At 44.2% G+C, this 19,734-nt stretch overlaps 1 protein-coding gene and 1 pseudogene across 1 annotated transcript; one reads left to right on the plus strand and one right to left on the minus strand.

The window, feature by feature from the left end:
- Window positions 1-702: 702 nt before the first annotated feature.
- On the minus strand, window positions 703-11,767 carry Gjc3 (gap junction protein gamma 3). Its single transcript, XM_032886980.1, has 2 exons — window positions 11,522-11,767; window positions 703-1,928 (listed from the first exon to the last, which is right to left on the minus strand). The coding sequence occupies exon 2, from the start codon at window positions 1,925-1,927 to the stop codon at window positions 1,154-1,156; it is 774 nt and encodes a 257-aa protein (XP_032742871.1). The 5' UTR covers window position 1,928; window positions 11,522-11,767; the 3' UTR covers window positions 703-1,153.
- LOC116885670 lies at window positions 7,308-8,071 on the plus strand (annotated as a pseudogene).
- Window positions 11,768-19,734: the final 7,967 nt, after the last annotated feature.

Raw genomic sequence — 19,734 nt, forward strand, 5'->3', positions numbered from 1 at the left:
AGTGCATGATTCCACCTCTATAAAAAATCACAGATTAAGATAGATAATCCATTAGAACAGAAACTAGGTTGGTATTTGCCTATGTTTAGTGGAGAAAAGGATAGATAAGTTAGAAGTGACAGCTAATTGATGCAGGAGGTTTTGTTGTTTTGTTTTCTGAGATTTTATTATTTTATTTATTATTAACGTGTGTGTGTGTGTGTGTGTGTGTGTGTGTGTGTGTGTGTACGCTCTCCAAAGCATGCATGTGGACATCCTGTGGGAGCTGGTTTTTCTCCCTTCTCCCTGTGGGTTCTGGAGATCAATCTCAGATCATGAGGCTTCATGACAAGAGTCTTTACCCACTGTACCATCTCCCCAGCCAAAACACTGGATGTACTGAAGAAGATCAAGTTCCAGAGTTTTCTACAGGCAAACCAGGCAACTGTATAACTCTGCAAAGTAGACACCAAGCAGAAGCTGAAGACAGGGAAGACAGAGAGTGCACAGACCATGGTCTACTGCACAGAGATGGGAAACTGATAGGGATAGGGACTGGTAAACAGTCTGGGGTGGTCATCAAAATACAGCTGCCTCAGCCACACGTGGGGGCTTGTGCTTTTAATCTTAGAACTTGGGAGCCAGAGGCAGGTGGTTCTCCATGAGTTCAAAGCCAGCCTGATCTACATAGCAAGTTCCAGGCCAGCCAGGGCTACGACGTGTTTCATATATAAATATAAATGCCTTCTCCACCATGAGAGACTGTGCCCTCAAACTGTGAACCAAAGTAAACATTTCATCCCTTTAAAAAAAATACATCTGGGATCTGGAGAGATATTCCAGTGATTTAGAGTGCATACTCCCCTTGCAAAGAAACCAAAGAACCCAGTACCCACATTGGACAGCTACCTCTCTCTGGCCTCCACAGGCACCTGAATTCACACACACACACACACACACACACACACACACACACACACACACACACACACACACACACACACAATTTAAAGTAAAAAGTAAATAATTTTTAGAAGGTATCTACTTGGAGATCGATTATCTACACATTATAACGTGGGGAGCTGTTCACCCCAAAGGACAAGGGTGGGGACTGCCGACACAGAGACATCAGAGGCAGGGACAGATGACTGTCAGGAGGGTTCTCACCTGCTTCTCAAAATGGCTCTTTTGTCTCCACCACTGACAAGTCATCGGGTGTGTCCTTGTGTCTTACCGAGCGCTCTGAGGTTGACAAGTTCTTAAAGAGGGGAAGTTTGTGCCTGTACGTCTTCCAAACCCTCCCTAAACCCAAAAGCACAAGCTCCAAGAAAATAAATAAGAGACAGGCCCCGCTGATCCCAAACATGGTGTTGAGGAGGATGGTCTTCTCAGAAGGGTGAGACTGGAAACAGGTTGTGCTGCCAATACAAGGATCCTCACGACATATAAAAGTGCTGGGCATCTTGAAGCCATATAGATGGTACTGAACTCCTAGAGCTGCTCCCTCAAGGATCAGCCGCACCCCAAGGTGTGCCACATAGGCCCAGAGAAGTTTGAGGCTCATAGCCCCTGAGACATCCTTGCAACGATCCCCTTTGCAAATATGGGCCTCTTGCTCTTTGTTCTTGCCTGGTACCTCCCAGTATCCAATCACATGATACAGGGTGAAAGCCACATAAATGGCGCTGGGTACAGCCATCAGGATGACTTGGAAGGCCCAGAAGCGCAACGGAGAGAGAGGGCGGAAGACATCATAACAAATGGTCTTGCAGCCTGGCTGCCCTAAATGACACATGAATTCGTTCTCATCATTGCCGAAAACGCCAGGTCCACTGGAAACCAGAATCAGGAGACGGAATCCCACGAGCACCGGAAGAAGGAAGCGCCCCACCGGGGTGGAGTGCTGGCTCTCCTGAGCCAATAGCTGTCTCAGGAAACTGCAGCACATCCTGCCACCAAGCAGAGAACAATTATCAGTGCAGCTGTCTCACTGACTTTTAGAGGAGGCTTCAGTCTGTCGAGTTCACTGCTAACCCACAGATCTGCAAAGCAAGCTTTTTGCTCCTCTCCAAAAGTGATCAAACACCACTTAGCCATCTTTATATTCCTACAATGTAATGTCTGAGCTAATTACCTTTATATACACAAAAGGTTTGCTTACACACAGTTGTGTAGGTTTGAACTCGAAATAACATAGCACAGATTTGGTGAGGGTTACTCATTGAATGAACATATCATGTCTTGGATGGCAATGAGAAGATTGGAGCAAAAGGTCTCAACCCAAGGAGACAAGAAGATGGACAGAATCCCACAAGCCCTTTCAAGAGTACATTTTTGTAAATGGTAGGTTTGCTCAATCAGCAAAACACAAGCATAAAAACCTAAGCTTAATCCTCAAAACCCCTGTAAAAATGCATGAGGTGGTTCATGCTTGAAACCCCATTACTGGGGAGACTGGGATAGGAAGATCCTAGCCAATTGGAGAGCCTCCAACCAACAAAAGATCCTGTCTCAAATACAAATACAAGGTGGTTGACTCCCAGAGAATGACACTGAACTCCAGTCCATATTACATATGGAGAGAGAGAGAGAGAGAGAGAGAGAGAGAGAGAGAGAGAGAGAGAGAGAGAGAGACAGAGAGAGAGAGAGAGTCAGACAGAGACAGAGACAGAGACAGAGACAGAGAGGTCTCCAATGATTTAAAGACTTCCCATTAGTCTCCTCTTCTTATGTTTATTTTTCATGCGTGTGTGTGTGTGTGTGTGTGTGTGTGTGTGTGTGTGTGTGTACCTGTCCATAGAGACCAGACAAGGGCATCAGATCCCTTTGAGCTGGAGTTACAAGAGGTTGTGAATCAACCATGATTCACATGAATCATGAATCAGACATGAACGGTGAGAACCAAACTCAGGTCCTCTAAAAGAACAGCAAGCACTCTAACCACAACACCATCTCTCTAGCCCCAGAGAGTACAGAGACAGACAAGAAGATCAGCGGAAAAGAACTGAAGATCCAGAAATGGACACATGCACCTATGGTCACTTGATCTTTGACAAAGGAGCTAAAACCATCCAATGGAAAAAAAGATAGCATTTTCAACGAATGGTGCTGGTTCAACTGGAGGTCAGCATGTAGAAGAATGCAAATCGATCCATTCTTATCACCCTGTACAAAGCTTAAGTCCAAGTGGATCAAGGACCTCCACATCAAACCAGATACACTCAAACTAATAGAAGAAAAAGTGGGGAAGAGCTTCGATCACATGGGCACTGGGGAAATTTTCCTGAACAAAACACCAGTGGGTTATGCTCTAAGATCAAGAATTGACAAATGGAACCTCATAAAACTGCAAAGCTTCTGTAAGGCAAAGGACAGTGTCATTAGGACAAAACAGCAACCAACAGATTGGGCAAGGATCTTTACCAATTCTACATCTGATAGAGGGCTAACATCCAAAATATACAAAGAACTCCATTGAAAATGGAGTCCAGAGCTAAACAGAGAATTCTCAGCTGAGGAATATCGAATGGCTGAGAAGTACCTAAAGAAATGTTCAACATCCTTAGTCATAAGGGAAATGCAAATCAAAACAACCCTGAGATTTCACCTCACACCAGTGAGAATGGCTAAGATCAAAAACTCAGGTGACAGGAGATGCTGGTGAGGATGTGGAGAAAGAGGAACACTCCTCTATTATTGATGGGATTGCAAACTGGTACAACCATTCTGGAAATCAGTTTGGAGTTTCCTCAGATAATTGGATATTCCACTACCTGAGGACCTAGCTATACCTCTCCTGGGCATATACCCAAAAGATGTTACAACATACAATAAAGACACATGCTCCACTATGTTCACAGAAGACTTATTTATTTATAATACCCAGAAGCCGGAAAGAACCCAGATGCCCTTCAACAGAGGAATGGATACAGAAAATGTGGTACATCTACACAATGGAGTACTAGTCAGCTATGAAAAACAATGACTTCATGAAAATCATAGGCAAATGGATTGAACTATCATCCTGAGTGAGGTAACCCAATCACAGAAAAAGATACATGGTATACACTCACTGATAAGTGGATATTAGCCCTAAAACTCAAATTACCCAAGATACAATCCACAGACCACATGAAGCTCAAGAAGAAGGATGACCAAAATGTAGATGCTTCACTCCTTCTTAAAAGGGGGGAACAGAAATATTCATAGGAAAGGATACGGAGGCAAAGTTTGGAGAAGAGACTGAAGGAACGGCCATTCAGAGCTTCCTCACATGTGCCCCAAAAGCTAAGATGAAGCTAAGAGGTGCATGCTGACAGGAACCAGATATAGATATCTCCTGAGAGACACAGCCAGAGCATGTCAAATACAGAGGCAAATGCTAGCAGTAACCCATAAGAACAACAATGCCAACCAACCAGAGCTCCCAGGAACTAAACCATTACCCAAAGAGTACACATGGACAGAACCATGGCTCCAGCTGCATATGTAGCAGAGAATGGTCTTGTTGAGCACCGAAGGAAGGAGAAGCCATTTGGTCTTGCCAAAGTTGGGCCCCCAGTGTAGGGGAATGGGGAGGGCAAGAAAGGGGGCTGGATAGGGAGGGGAACACTCTTATTGAAGAAGGGGAGGGGGAGGGCATAGGGGGCTTATGGATAGGAAACCGGAAAGGGAATAATTGAAATGTAAATAAAATAATATCCAATAAATTTTTTAAATTAAAAAAAAGCTCTTTCAAGTCCACAACACATTCTAATAACACTACCCTAAAGGCTAAATCTTTATGTATGTATTTCTGTGAGGACACTCATTCAAACCATAATTAATACCAAGTCTCAGACTCCCCTTATTTACCAGTTAAAGAAATGTAAGTGAATAATATGAATTTATGTAGCTATCCTAGTTTAATTTCTAGTCATGAAAAAGAAAACAAGGAAGAAGGATTTATTCCAGCTTACAATTCCAGGATACAGTCCATCCCAGCAGGGAAGTAAAGGTGGCAGGAACTTAAAACATCTGTCCACATTACATCCACACTCAGGAGCAGAGAAAAGGAAGGTGTGGTGGTCTGAATATGCTTGGCCCATAGGGAGTTGTACTGTTAGGACCTGTGGCCTCATTGGAGGAAGTACATCCCTGTTGGGGTGGTCTTTGAAGCTCCACCCAGTGCAGAAGAGTCAGTCTTCTCCTAGCTGCCTTCTGATCAAGATGCCAGAACTCTCTGCCCCCTCTCTCAGTACCGTGTCTGCCTGGACGGTGCCATGCTTCCTGCCATGAATGGACTGAACCTCTGAAACTGTAAGCTAGCCCAATTTAAATGTTACCCCTTAGAAGAGTTGCCTTGGTCATGGTGTCTCTTCACAGCAATGGAAATCCTCACTAAGACAGAGGCATGCATGCTTAGTGATTAGCTTGCCTTTTCTATGCTTATACAATCCATAACCCAAACCCAGAGAATGATGCCGCCCACCTTCAAGCCGAGTCTTCCCAAATCAATTAAAGCAGTGAGGGCAAACTGCCTCCCACACACAAAGACGTGCTCACAGACCAAGCTGATCTAGGCAATCGCTCACTGAGACTCCCTTTCCAAGTGACTCTAGTTTGTGTCAAGTTGACAACTAAGGTTATCACCACAGAGGGCTGGAAAGATGACTCATTGATTAGGAGTACTTGTTGCTATTGGACAGGGCTTGGATCAATTCCCAGCACCCACAATGGTGGCTCTCAACCATCTGTAACTACAGTTCCAGCAGATCCAATGACCTCTTCTGATCTCCATGGTGGCATGCCTGAGGTGTACATACGTATATGCATGCAAGTTCACACTCATACACACAAAATAAAATAAATCTTAAAAAAAAAAACCTAAAACTAAAACAGAATGTATAAGTTGGTGATTTAGAAACCAATGTGAATTCCAGTGCTTACTCTAGTCCAGTGTTCTTTATATTTTACCAGCTTGGGAACAAGAATTTGGCATAATTAAATGTCACAGGGTTTGGGGGCAAACCAAAATGAGGTTAGAAATTCAAATCTCTAATCTCTGTTCTTTGAATGTTTATCTCCCTCGTGACGAGGAGTAACCATTATCAAGGACAAACTTCAGAAATTTCTCAGTGGTCTGGTCATAATACCAAGTGCGCTATCTTTATTTCTGCCCCAATAGGTACCTTCTTCCACATCTTCCTGTCTCACTCCCAAACGATCATGTGTTGTGCTCTAACTGTTGGTGCCTTTACCAACAGTTGGGCCTAGCGATGAGTTGAGGCTCAGCAGTATAGTAATGTCTTCACTAGAATTCCCCAACGACAAGTTGGGGACACATACCTGCCTAGCATGCAAAGGCCCTAGATTCAACCCCAGAACTAAGGAAGAAAGAAAGGGGGGGGCAGGAGAGGAAGAGAGAGAGAGGCCTTTAAGTCATGAATGGGTTAAAATCTGAGGGAGCCCTTCAGCCCCTTCCTCAATTGAAGACACAGAGACATCATCATCCATGAAGTAAAGGCCTAATCCAGATACTTTGTCTGCTAGTGCCTGCATCCTGGACTTCCCGGGGCCTCCAGAACTGGAAAATAAAAGAAAGTTCTGTGGATCACAAATCAATCATTCAAAACTATTTTATAGCAGTTGTGTCCTATTAAGATACTATGCAAACCTCTTATTCTAGAAAGTTCCACAGAGTTCTTTATATCTGCTTTCCCTTTTTTGAGAATTTTATACATGAGCACTATATTTATGTTACTTCTCCCCCTCTTCCCTACTTTACCCATGTCCTTCAACTACTTCTCAAAGTCATGGCCTCTAATTCTTTGTTCTCTCTCTCTCTCTCTCTCTCTCTCTCTCTCTCTCTCTCTCTCTCCCCCCTCCCTCCCTCCCCTGTCCCACACACGCACACACACACACACACACACACACACACGTTACACACACACTTATCCTGATATCCGCAACTAAGTACAGCTCTCATCTTTCACCAGAGAAGCTTCTTTTTGCAGCAAATGGAGCCTTTATAGAAAGCTCCATCTGGACTAGGGGGATAAGCTCTGAGTCGTTTGAAGTGTGGCTCTGGGAAGAGGCCTGGCTTTGTTGAAGAAAAACCCCCGCTGCAAGTTAAGTGATTTAGTGACAGATAGGAAACTACATTTCCCAGCATCCTTATGGTGAGAGAACTTCATTGTCCGAAAGCCTCTGCTAGAATCAACACCATCCCGCTTCCCTTTGCTGATCCGGAGCTCAGAGAGTAAGAGGAGCCGCTGGATTCTGTGATTCCTTCGTCCTGAGGGCAGCGGAATCCGCTGGATTTCAACTCCCCACGGGTGTCTGCCCTGCGGAGAGTTTTCTTGACCACCACAACTAAATCGGGTTATGATAGAAAACCAGTGGGCATAACTCCTTTAGAATAAAGAAAATTAACTTTTGATACCCATGCGTGGGTGCAGGACTTGGAAACTCACGGATTTGACAAAACACAAGCACAGGTGATTGTATCGGTACTAAGTACGTTATCAAATGTCTCCTTGGATACGATCTACAAGGAAATGGTGAGTAAAGCTCAACAGGAAATAACCGTCCAGCAGCTAATGGCTCATTTGGATTCTGTAAGAAAAGATTTGGTCATCCTAGAGAAAATTGAATTTGCAAATCCGAGAGCAGCAGTGAATGAGAAAATGAAAACTGAACTAGATCAAGTGAAGCAGCAGTTGACTAATGAAACCACTCGAGTCAGAGCGGACAATCAGCTGGACATCAACCTGGAACGGAGCAGAGCGACAGACAAGTTCACAGATCAAGAAAAGCAACTTATGGAAGCAACCAATGAGTTTACCAAAAAGGATACACAAACCAAAAGAGACCAGTAATAAAAATGACACTGAAATCTCTTCCTTAAAAACGCTGATGGAGTCGAGCAAACCTGAGACAGTTCGTTATCTTGCAGCCTCCGTGTTCAATTGCTTGGCAATAGCATTGGGGTTTTATAGGTTCTGGAAGGAGAACTGACACTCCTGTTGCGGATGACGATTACTCCACAGAATGTGCTTGCTACAAACTCTTCAAAGAACTTGTAGACTAAGTGAAGTGTTTTGGTATTTTATTTTCATGTTGTGCGTCTTTATGTTGAAAGCTCTAACTCGAAGCCTGGCTTGAGATAGAAGTGCACTTGGTCCTTATCCTCGGACAACTCTAGCGATAAAAACAGTTTTGCATCTGAGCTTTGTAAGTGAAGTAGGACTCGTTATCAGATTACATTCTTGAAAACAGTTCTGTAATCTATACACTTACTGGATTTTACTTTCTTGGTTATTATTGCAGTTAGATTTTTGTATAAGATAAAATACTATAGCAAAAGAAAGGAAGGAAAGAAAGGAAGGAAGGAAGAAAGAAAGAAAGAAAGAAAGAAAGAAAGAAAGAAAGAAAGAAAGAAGGAATGCAAACTAGCTCTATCTGGTCAAGATGTAGATTACCACTGACTACAGAATGCCCAGTCCCAGTTGACACACCTACAATACAGCCTTACACCTAAGACTCAGAGCACACCTCACAAGACCGGAGCAGAAAGATTGTAGTAGCCGAGGGCCAGAGCATCTAACTTCCTGTGCAAGCTCAATAATGTGGTTGTCTAAACAAAACCTGAAAGGTGACAGCAGCAGGTAATGAGCTACTGTGCAAAGAGGAAATGTCACAAGGCCTCATTTCTAGACGGGGTTGCAGGCAATTAAAGGCTTCTAAAAGAGAGAATTAGCCTTTTCCAGGGACAGACGGCCTATGTTATCTAATCCCAAGTGGACATCTGTAAACATCCATACATACAAGTAACGATACAGGGACTTAACAGGTTCCGTGTGTGTGCCTGTGTGTGTGTGCGTGGGTGTGGGTGCCTGTGTGTGTGTGTGTGGGTGTGTGTGTGTGTGTGGGTGGGGGTGTGTGGGGTGGGTGTGTGTGGGTGTGTGTCTGGTGTGTGGGTGGGTGGTGTGGTGTGTGTGTGTGTGGTGGGTGTGTGGTGTGTGTGTGGTGTGGGTGTGGGTGTGTGTGTGTGTGGGTGTGTGTGTGGGTGTGTGTGCCTCTGTGTGTGTGCGTGGGGGTGGGTGCCTGTGTGTGTGTGCCTCTGTGTGTGGGTGTGTGTGCCTGTGTGTGTGCCTCTGTGTGTGTGTGTGTGTGTGTGTGGGTGGTGTGTGGGTGCCTGTGTGTGTGCCTCTGTGTGTGTGCGTGGGTGTGGGTGTGGGTGCCTGTGTGTGTGTGTGTGTGTGTTGTGTGTGTGGGTGCCTGTGTGTGTGCCTCTGTGTGTGTGCGTGGGTGTGGGTACCTGTGTGTGTGTGTGCCTCTGTGTGTGTGCGTGGGTGTGGGTACCTGTGTGTGTGCCTCTATGTGTGGGTGTGGGTGTAGGTGCCTGTGTGTGTGTGTGTGTGTGCCTCTGTGTGTGTGCGTGGGTGTGGGTGTGGGTGTCTGTGTGTGTGTGTTGTGTGTGTGTGTGCCTCTGTGTGTGGCGTGGGTGTAGGTGTCTGTGTGTGTGTGTGTATGTGTGTGCCTGTGTGATATGTGGAAGGTACGTGCTTATGCCACAGCACAAATGCAGAGTTAGAAGCCCCTGTGGACCAATCCTAAGGCAGGGTTTCTTGCTGACACTGTGAGTGCCAGGCTAACTAGCCTACCAGCTTCCAGGGGTTCTCCAGGCTCCGCCTACCCTCTCACCACGGTACTGCCGGGGTTACAGACATACACCACCACAGCCCAGCTCTGACGTGGGTTTGGGGGATTCTAACTCAGGTCCTCATGCTCTCACAACAAGCACGTAACTCACTGAGCCATCTTCCCAGCCCAAGGTCCTGAAACTTTCCGAGCGCTAACACAATACGGCAAGTAGAAAGTCCTCCCCTGACGTCCTGCGCCAGGCTGCAGTCCAACCACCACTCACTGAGACAACCGGGAGATGAAGAGACAGGAGACTATCGTACTAAACCAAGTAGCCAGGGCCCAAAAAGACATATACTGATGTAATACGTGTTTTCTCTCAAAGACAGGACCCAGATTTTAATTTTTTTACACGTGTGTACATATGTGTGGGTATAGGACATTAAAGTAGAAACGGGTTACATCTAAAAAAACCAGAAGGCATGGGGAAGAGAGGTCTTAAGGGATGAGGAAGGAAAGGGGAACAGAATAGATGTGATATGTGAGAAGAATGGGGGCGGAAAAGAGAAGAACGAGACTAACCTAGAAGAAAGGGCATGAGAGAGGATGAGGGGAGAAATAACAAATCAAAGTATGCATGAAAATGCCGTGATGAAATGCACTGCTCTACAGAGCTGATTTTCAGAACTCAAGTACATTGAAGCTGTAGTTCAATTAGTAGAATGCTTGCCTCACATGCATAAGTCCCTGGGTTTTATCCATAGCAATGCATAAACTGGGTGTGGTGGTACATGCACTAGGGAGGGGGAAGCAGGAGGATCAGAGGTTCAAGGTCATCCTCAGACAGTGAGTTTAGGGATAAGTGGGCCTACATGAGACTAGATAGATAGATAGATAGATAGATAGATAGATAGATAGATAGATAGATAGATACTAGATAGATAGATAGATATTAGATAGATACTAGATAGATAGATAGATAGATAGATACTAGATAGATAGATAGATAGATAGATATTAGATAGATAGATAGATAGATAGATAGATACTAGATAGATAGATAGATAGATAGATAGATAGATAGATACTAGATAGATAGATAGATATTAGATAGATACTAGATAGATAGATAGATAGATAGATAGATACTAGATAGATAGATAGATAGATATAGATAGATAATAGATAGATAGATAGATACTAGATAGATAGATACTAGATAGATGGATAGATATTAGATAGATGCTAGATAGATATGGATAGATAGATAGATAGATAGATAGATAGATAGATAGATAGATAGATAGATAGATGATAGATAGATAGATGATAGATGATAGATAGATAGATAGATAGATAGATAGATAGATAGATAGATAGATAGATAGATAGATAGATGGATAAGTAGAGTGTAAGTGTAACAACAAGCACACATTCGAACTAGGAAAGGAAATCCCAGAATTTGAGTAGATTTTCAAGCACCTAAACAGATTATTTGAAATCCCATCATAATTTTAATGAGCATTTTTCAAAGCATCTCACATATTTTTTTGAGAGGAATGGGGGGGCGTGCAGAATGTCATCAGTGACTGAATCCATCCCAGAAAGTTAAGGAGAAACAGAAAGAAGGACCCTTGAGGAAGGAGGAACTTGGCTGTGCAAACCCAAACTCATTGCTCCCACATTCCTCTGCCTGGCCTGGAAAGCGTTCTAGATGCTTCTCTTCAAAGCCTGGCCATGAAACTGCAAAACAAGCAGCAACAGAGGCCCGGGATACTGGGCCATATCCCTGACTGACAGATCTTGCATCAATTTCAAAGCTGTCTCTTTGTAAACACGAATGCATCCACCCACAGACACCTCTTCAAAGCTCAGGATAATCTCAACCCTAGAACCCCTCTGCCCACGAATTTACCTGCACTTGCCTGGCAGCTCCAAGCAGAAGCATCAACCACAGAGGAAAGGAGCCAAAAGGAATCCTCACACTGGAGCCTGCAGGGTCTAGAATCTGGCGATGGCCCTGCCTCCTGCAGCCACCCACTCTTTCGCCTTCTCCTTTTCATTCCTGGCAGGCTCGCTGCAGCATAAAAGAATTCCAACTGGAGGACCAGGAGACCCTGCCCTCAAGTCACGATCTCTGGAGAGTGACTGTGGTGTCAAGGTCACGGGATGTATTCTCTACGTGAATGGAGGCTTTGAGACCATCTGAAAGGAAGTGAAGGTTTATTCTGTACATTCTATTGGTTAATTGTCTTGGGATGATTGAGCTCACTGAGAGCTCACTGAAAAGTAGGACTGACCTCTCTCACTTGAGACCCAAGTATGTTTGTCTCAGAGGATCTTCTAAGGACCTAGGGATGAGCTGTCTCCCAGACTCTGTAACACGGACGAAGGGAAACAGCCATCAGCCAAAGAGTAAAAACATTGTCTTCTTGAAAACAGCTAGAAGAAAACGAGCTGCGAGAAAATACAGCAGAAGTGGGAGAAGGGCTGCAGGGCACCCATGGGGAGCTCAGGCGAGGACAGAAAGCTCAGTGGAGAACTCCAGATGACTGCTCTGACTTTCCCAGTCAGTTTCTGTTGGATCTTGAGAGCACCCAATTTGATGAGGATGCTTCTGTCTATTATTTGTTATCTATTTTTCCTCTTTTAGTTTTTCCTTTGGAGATAGCATTTTAATGACAATTTGCCCTTCTTCCCCCCCTCCCAAGTGTGTCATATACACCTCCCTTATCTCCTTCAAATTCATGGCCTTTTTTAATCAATTATTATTGCATGCTTGTGTACACATGGAGATTGTCAAGTGTAATCTATTGAGTCCATATAAAGCTATTTGTATCTGTGTTTTCAGGGTTGACTATTTGGCATCAAACATCCAATTAGAGCACTCTTTCCTGGGAAGGACCACCTCTCCCACTCCCAGCTTTACCCAGTTGCCTGTAGTTCTTTGTGTGGGGTTGTCTTACTTAAAAGGTTCCCTGGAGGGGACACCCTGCTCCGCCCTGGAATTTCTCTGTGGGAAACTCCATCTGACTGTCTCTCCCTAGTCATTTCCTGCTGGCTGTTTGGAAGCCCCAATATGAGATTCATCTCAGTCAACCAATCACTTTTTGTTTACTCCTTTACCCTGCCTTGTGCTCAATAAACTCATTCAAAACTGAAAGTATAGCAAGCTATGTGCTTAACAAACTCACTCATTCAAAACAAAGTACCCCGAAATATAAGTTTACTAACCTAAGAGTGTGCCTGTGTGTTGGTAGGAGTGTTCCTGAGAGTGTGAACTAGGGGGTCTCTGATTCTTGAGCCTGCCTGCCCCTGGGGCTCTTTTCCTTCTGTTGGGTTGCCTTGTCCCACCTCAATGTGATGGTTTTTGCTCTATCTTGTTTTATTCGGTCATATTTGGTTGCTATCTCTTAGAACCCCATTCTTTTCATTAGAAAAAAAAAAGAGAAAAGGAGTGGATCTAGAGGAGAAGAGAGAAGAGGGGGGAGGGGGAATCTAGGAAATAGGGGGAGGGAAAACTATAATCAGGATGTATTGAGTGCAGGCAGGGGTGTGTGTGTGTGTGTGTGTGTGTGTGTGTGTGTGTGTAATTTGCTTCAAGCCCTCAGGTAGTCCTAATCCCAGAATTCATGGTGACTTCACAATATCCTCTTAGCTGGAAGAATAGAACTACTTTTTTTTTTTTTTTTTTGCACACTTTTTTTAATGTCTCTTTTTTTGGGAATTTTTTAAATTTACATTTCAAATGTTATCCCCTTTCCCGGTTTCCCATCCATAAACCCTCTATCCCATCCACCCTCTCCCTTCTTCTAGGAGGGTGTTTCCCCCACCCATCCACCCATCCCTTCCCCCCTCCCCACCCTAACAGTCCCCTACACTGGGGGGAGGGGGGTGTCCAGCCTTGGCAGGACCAAAGGCTATGGGTAGTGGTTTAGTCCCTGGGAGCTATGGTTGGTAGGTATTGTTGTTCTTACGGGGTTACAAACCCCTTCACTTCCTTCAATCCTTTCTCTAACGTCTCCAATGGGGACCCTGTTCTCAGTTCGATGGTTGGCTTTAAGAGTACACCTCTGTATCTGTCATGCTCTGGCAGAGTGTCTCAGCAGACAGCTACATCAGGCTCCTGTCAACATGCACCTCTTGGCATCCCCAATAGTAGCTGGCTTTGGTGGCTGTATGTATATGGGCTGGATCCCCAGGTGGGGCAGGCTCTGAATGGCCATTCCTTTCGTCTCTGCTCCAAACTTTGTCTCCATATCTCCACCTATGAATATTTTTGTTCCCCTTTTAAGAAGGACTGAAGCATCTGCACTTTGGTCGTCCTTCTTTTTTTTTTTTTTTTTTTTCGGAGCTGGGGACCAAACCCAGGGCCTTGTGCTTGCTAGGCAAGTGCTCTACCACTGAGCTAAATCCCCAACCCCTGGTGTTCCTTTTTCGAAGAAGGATTGAAGCATACACACTTTGGTCTTCCTTCTTCTTAAGCTTCATGTGGTCTGTGAATTGCACCTTAGTTATTCTGATCTTTTGGGCTAATATCCACTTATCAGTAAGTGCATACAATGTGTGTATTTTATGATTGGGTTACCTCACTTGTGATGATAATTTCAAGTTCCATCCATTTGCCTAAGAATAGAAATAATATATAATATATAAAATAAAAAAATATAGAAATAGTCCCATGCATCCTATCAGGTCACCATGGACTAAGGCTGGTCTTCAATAACAACAAAAACGACAGAAAGCCCACATACACATGGAAACTGAACAACGCTCTACTTAATGATAACCTGGTCAAGGAAGAAATAAAGAAAGAAATTAAAGACTTTTTGGAATTTAATGAAAATGAAGGCACAACATACCCAAACTTATGGGACACAATGAAAGCTGTGCTAAGAAGAAAACTCATAGCACTGAGTTCCTCCAAAAAGAAACTGGAGAGAGCATACAACAGCAGGTTGATAACACTCCTGAAAGCTCTAGAACAAAAGAAGCAAATACACCCAGGAGGAGTAGAAGGCAGAAGAAATTTTTGTTTGTTTGTTTGTTTTTGTTTTTGTTTGTTTGTTTGTTTGTTTGAGACAGGAACTCCTACTGGCCAAACTCCTACTCACTCAGTAGGCTAGACTGGCTGGCCAAAAGCCCTAAAGATTTAGAAATCTCTGCCTCCCCAATACTGGGATTACAGATACCCCTGCTATGCTCAGGTTTGTTTGTTTGTTTTTTTAACACTTATTTATTTTAGCCAGGTGTGGTGGCACATGCCTTTAATCCCAGCACTGAGAAGACAGCGGCAGGTGGATCTCTGAGTTCAAGGTCAACCTAGTCTATAAAGCCAGTTCCAGAACAGCCAGGACTACACAGAGAAATTCTTTCTATAAATAATTAAACAAACAAACAAACAAACAAATAAATAAAATTAATTGTAAAGATTTATTTATTTTGCTTTTTAATTGAAAAATTTTATACAATATATTCTGATCACACGTCTTCATTCCCCCAACTCCTCCCGGATCCTCTCCACCTCCCCACCTACCTACCCAACTACCCAACTTTTATTCTCTCTCTCTCTTCTCTCTCTCTCTCTCTCTCTCTCTCTCTCTCTCTCTCTCTCTCTCTCTCTGTGTGTGTGTGTGTGTGTGTGTGTGTGTGTGTGTGTGTGTGTGTGTGCCTGTCATGTGCCTGTCATCCCAGTTCTTGGGAAGCAGAGGCAGGAACATCAGTTCTGTGAGTATGAAGCCAGCCTAAACTACAGGGAGACAAACAAACAAATAAACAAACAAAACCAAAAAGGGGCCTAGGGAGGTGGCTTCATTGGTAGAACGATTGCCTTGCAAGCCTGAGTGCTAAGGGTTCAATCTTCAGAACTCACATAACAAACATAACAAACAAACAAACCAAAACAAGAAACAAACAAACACCCCAAACACAACAAAAGCAAAAGCCTGGGCATGGAACCTGTACAAGTTCAAGCCACATGGGATCCCAGTCCCAAGAAGGGGAAGTGAGTATGGGCTTCCACCTCTAAGAATCTATCAGCAACAGACACTGGCAAAGGAAAAATTAGTTTTCTAATAAGCCACCATGCCTGACTCACGAATATCTTTGAACCACAAACATTTTCCTAAATCTGGTGTGACTATAATGTCCCATATGTGCAAAGTAAATAAATATATAGTTAATTTTTATTGCAAATTGGTCAGACACTTTGATGAACGCTTGAGAAATATTAATGATAAGCTTTAATTATGCTAATTGTCACTATGGCAGCCATTCAGAGGAAGATATCCTAAGAAGTAATATGATTGCACTACATTCTCTCAAAGGTACACACATGCATGTGCACTTGTGTGAATGAGCACCAGGTGTGTTAGCTAACACTGACATCATGTCAGTTATGGGCACATGTGTGAATGAGCATCAGGTGTGTTAGCTGACACTGATAGCATGTTACTTCTATCTTCTATCACTCACCCTTCTCTTTGAATACCCACAGACTGAGAAGGATAAAGTGTAGTTTAATTTTGTTGCTGTATCCCTATTTATTTCTCCATCTCCTGTAGGGTTGGGGTTTCTTCTATAATAAATAGTGTTAGTGAGTCTGGTATAACTAAGTCTTGATGAGTGTAAATTGCACAACATAATGGAAGGAGAGAACTGACTGCTAAAAGTTGTTCTCTGGTCTCCACCCTCAGGCTAGCGCACCTGTGAATGAACAAATGAATGAATGAGAATAAAGCTTAAGTCAAGTGTGTTCTTGCACATAATTCCAGAATTTGGAGAGAAGAGGCAGGAAACAGAAAAAAAAGCAGGAGAAAACAGCAGGAGGAAGAAGAGGAGAAAGAAGAGAGGAGGAGAGTGGGAGAGGGGAGAAAGAGGGAAGGAGAGGGGAAATATGAGGAGGAAAGGGAAAAGAAACCACGAGAAAGGGACGGAGTTCAAGGATCAGGCTGTGAGATGCATTTACTAAATACAGTTCAAAGCAGTCACAAATATGACCTCATTTGACCCTCCTTCCAAGCCTAGAAAGTGCTCTTTAATGCCAACATCCCCAGGTTATAAAAAATTAAGATATAAAGAAGTTTTAAAATTACCTGAAGAAGGGTTGGAGAGATGGCTCAGTGGTTAAGGACACTGACTGCTCTTCCTAAGGTCTGAGTTCAATTCCCAGCAACCACATGGTGGCTCACAACTGTCTATAATGAAATCCGATGCCCTCTTCTGGTGTTTCTAAAGACAGCTACAGTGTACTTATATGTAATAAATAAAATAAATTTTTTTAAAAAGTACCTGAAGAAGTCATTAAAACAGCAAATGGAAGAGGCAAAATGGAAACCAAAAAAGGTTCAAGAATTGTATTTTCCCCATTTGCTAAACCACTTCTTTGGAAGGATTCACTGGATCAAGTACCTCCACACCTCTGCATATGGTAAGTTAGCACTTGGAAACCAAGAACTGTGACCTCACTATCTGAGGTTACACAGATGGTCCAACCAGAGAGTTTAAATGTCTGCACTAGCAGGGAGTGGGGGGAAGTGGTAAGATGCCCAGGGCCCAGGCAATAAGAACGTTTTTCAACGATGCATGAATTTCTCCTGATTCTTCAATAGCTCTATTTATAAACGTCCATAGCCCAGGTCAGTGTGGGTATCAGACGAGGAGGCTACAGTTGGCACCGAGGGCTAGTGGGAGGCATGTTCTGCCTATTTATTCCTGAGCTGCTGTCGAGATGTTAAAACACCAAGACAAACTTCTCTTTCATAGCAACTTTCTTAGGCTTGGTTCCAGAAAGCACTCACTGCACTGCTTTGTGCCACCAACAATGTCCTCCCTGTCCCTTCTCTTCCCACCAGATGAGACCAGCCTCCTCCCACAGCCAGATGTTAGCGATGTGTGCCAGGGCCTGGGTAGACGGGTACTCAGCATCGACCAAGGGTAGAGAGTGGAAAGAAATGTGACCTAGAACAGAGGTTCTCAACCTGTGGGTCATGACCTTTTCATGGGTGAGGGAAGGGGGTACCTAAGACCAGATATTTTCAGTTCATAGCAATAGCAAGAATACGGTTATGAAGTAGCAATGAAAATAATTTTATGGTTGGGAGATCACCACGACATGACAAACTATATTAACAAGTAGCAGAATTAGGAAGGTTGAGAACCACTGGCCAAGAATATTCACAATCTCCCCCAGTCCAAAAAAATCACAGCCAAACATCAGATGGAACTCAGGGAGTTTTGTGGAAGAATTGCAGGAAGGATTGAGGGAACAGAGGGGATAAGAACTCCCCAGGAAGACCAACAAAGTCAACTAACCTGGACCCTTGGGGGCTCCCAGAGACTGAAACACCAACCAAAGAACATACATGGGCTGGACTTAGCGACACACACACACACACACACACACACACACACACACACACACACGCAGCAGATGTGCAGCTTGGTCTTCATGTAGGTCTCCCAACAGCTGGAGCAGGAGCTGTCCCTGGCTCTGTTGCCTGCTTGTGGGTCCTGTTCCCCTATCTGGGCTGCCTCGTCTGGCTTCAGTGAGAGAGGATGTGCCTAGTCCTTGGATGTGCCAAGGTGGGTTAGTTCTCAAAGGAGAAGGGGAGGGGAGGGGAGGGAAAAGGGCTTGTGAGGGGAGACTGGGAGGAGAGGGGAACTACAATTGAGATATAAAGTAAATAAATAAATTAGTAGACAAATGGGAGAAGGGATCTTCTCTGCTTCCCTTTCTCTTCCACACCAGGAGTAATTTTTCACTCAAGGAGCGTGATTGACACATGGAGGGGATAGTGTAGAACACCAGTCAGCAAAAGTCAAGAGGCAGAACAAACAGAAATGCCTACATACAGAACTAGAGACAATTGCCCCAGGCCTAGTCCTAGAAAAGAAATCCCCCGTCCTATCCTCACACAGAAATCTGGAAAAATCTTATCTGATGCAAAATAGTCCAAAGTCAAAGACAAAGATGCTGTCTGTGTCTTCTCTTACATGCTATGCCAGCTGTTCGATTTTACGTGGGTGATGTGAGTGTTGGTAAAGGTCATGAAACTAGACACCAGGAAAGAGGCCACACGAGTAGAAAAAGAGGTTTTGAGAAGAGAAGAGGGAGGCGAGAGAATGAAGTGACAGGAAGGTACAAGGGAACTCCAGAGCATGGGAGGGGTCAAAGTGTGGAGAGAGTCGGGGATCAGCAGAAGCAGGATGTGTGATTAAATGCCATAACCAACCACATTGCTTTATATGCTTATTTCAGAACACTCAAGAGCTAAGGACATTAATGCCTCCATTGGTAAAGTGCTTGCCATGAGAGCATGAGGGGGGCCTGAGTGCAGATCCCCCCACACCTACATAAAGGCTAAGCATGGCAGTCCCAAGCACTGAAGAGGAAAATACAGGAGGATTCCTGGGGGCTCCTTTACCAATCAGACTAACCTTGAGGCAAAACACTAGCGTCAGTGAGAGACTTTGACTCAAAAAGTAAGATGGGAAGAGATGGGTGTCAATCGCTGGCCTTCACATGTACACACACTCATGAGCGCATGCGCACACAGAGAGAGAGACAGACACAGAAAGACAGACACAGAGAGAAAGACATAAGACATACACACACAAATACACCCATACGAGAGAGACACATACACACATATACACAGAGAGAGACATACACACACAGAGAGAAAGAGAGACAGAGACAGAAAGATAGACAGACAGACATGCATACACAGAGATACATACACACGCACCCACACAGAGAGAGACACATGCACACACACCCACACAGAGAGGCACATACACACATATACATATATACACACAGAGAGAAACACACACACACACGCACGCACACACACACACACACACACACACACACACACACACACCCACACACACACACGTGCGCGTAGGCATTTATGGAAGCCAGAGGTCAACTTCAGAACATCTTCCTCAGTCACTTCTCCGCCTTATTGTTTTAGTTTTAGCAGCAGGGTCTCACCGTGTAGCCCTGGCTGGCCTATCACTTGCTATGTAGAGTAGGCTGGCCTCAAACTCACAGAGATTTGTCTGCCTCTACCTCTTTGTGCCAGGATTAAAGGTGTGTCCTACCAAAGCTGGCTCCTCGTT

This window comes from Rattus rattus, chromosome 16, assembly GCF_011064425.1.
Source record: "Rattus rattus isolate New Zealand chromosome 16, Rrattus_CSIRO_v1, whole genome shotgun sequence".
Lineage (NCBI taxonomy): Eukaryota > Metazoa > Chordata > Mammalia > Rodentia > Muridae > Rattus > Rattus rattus.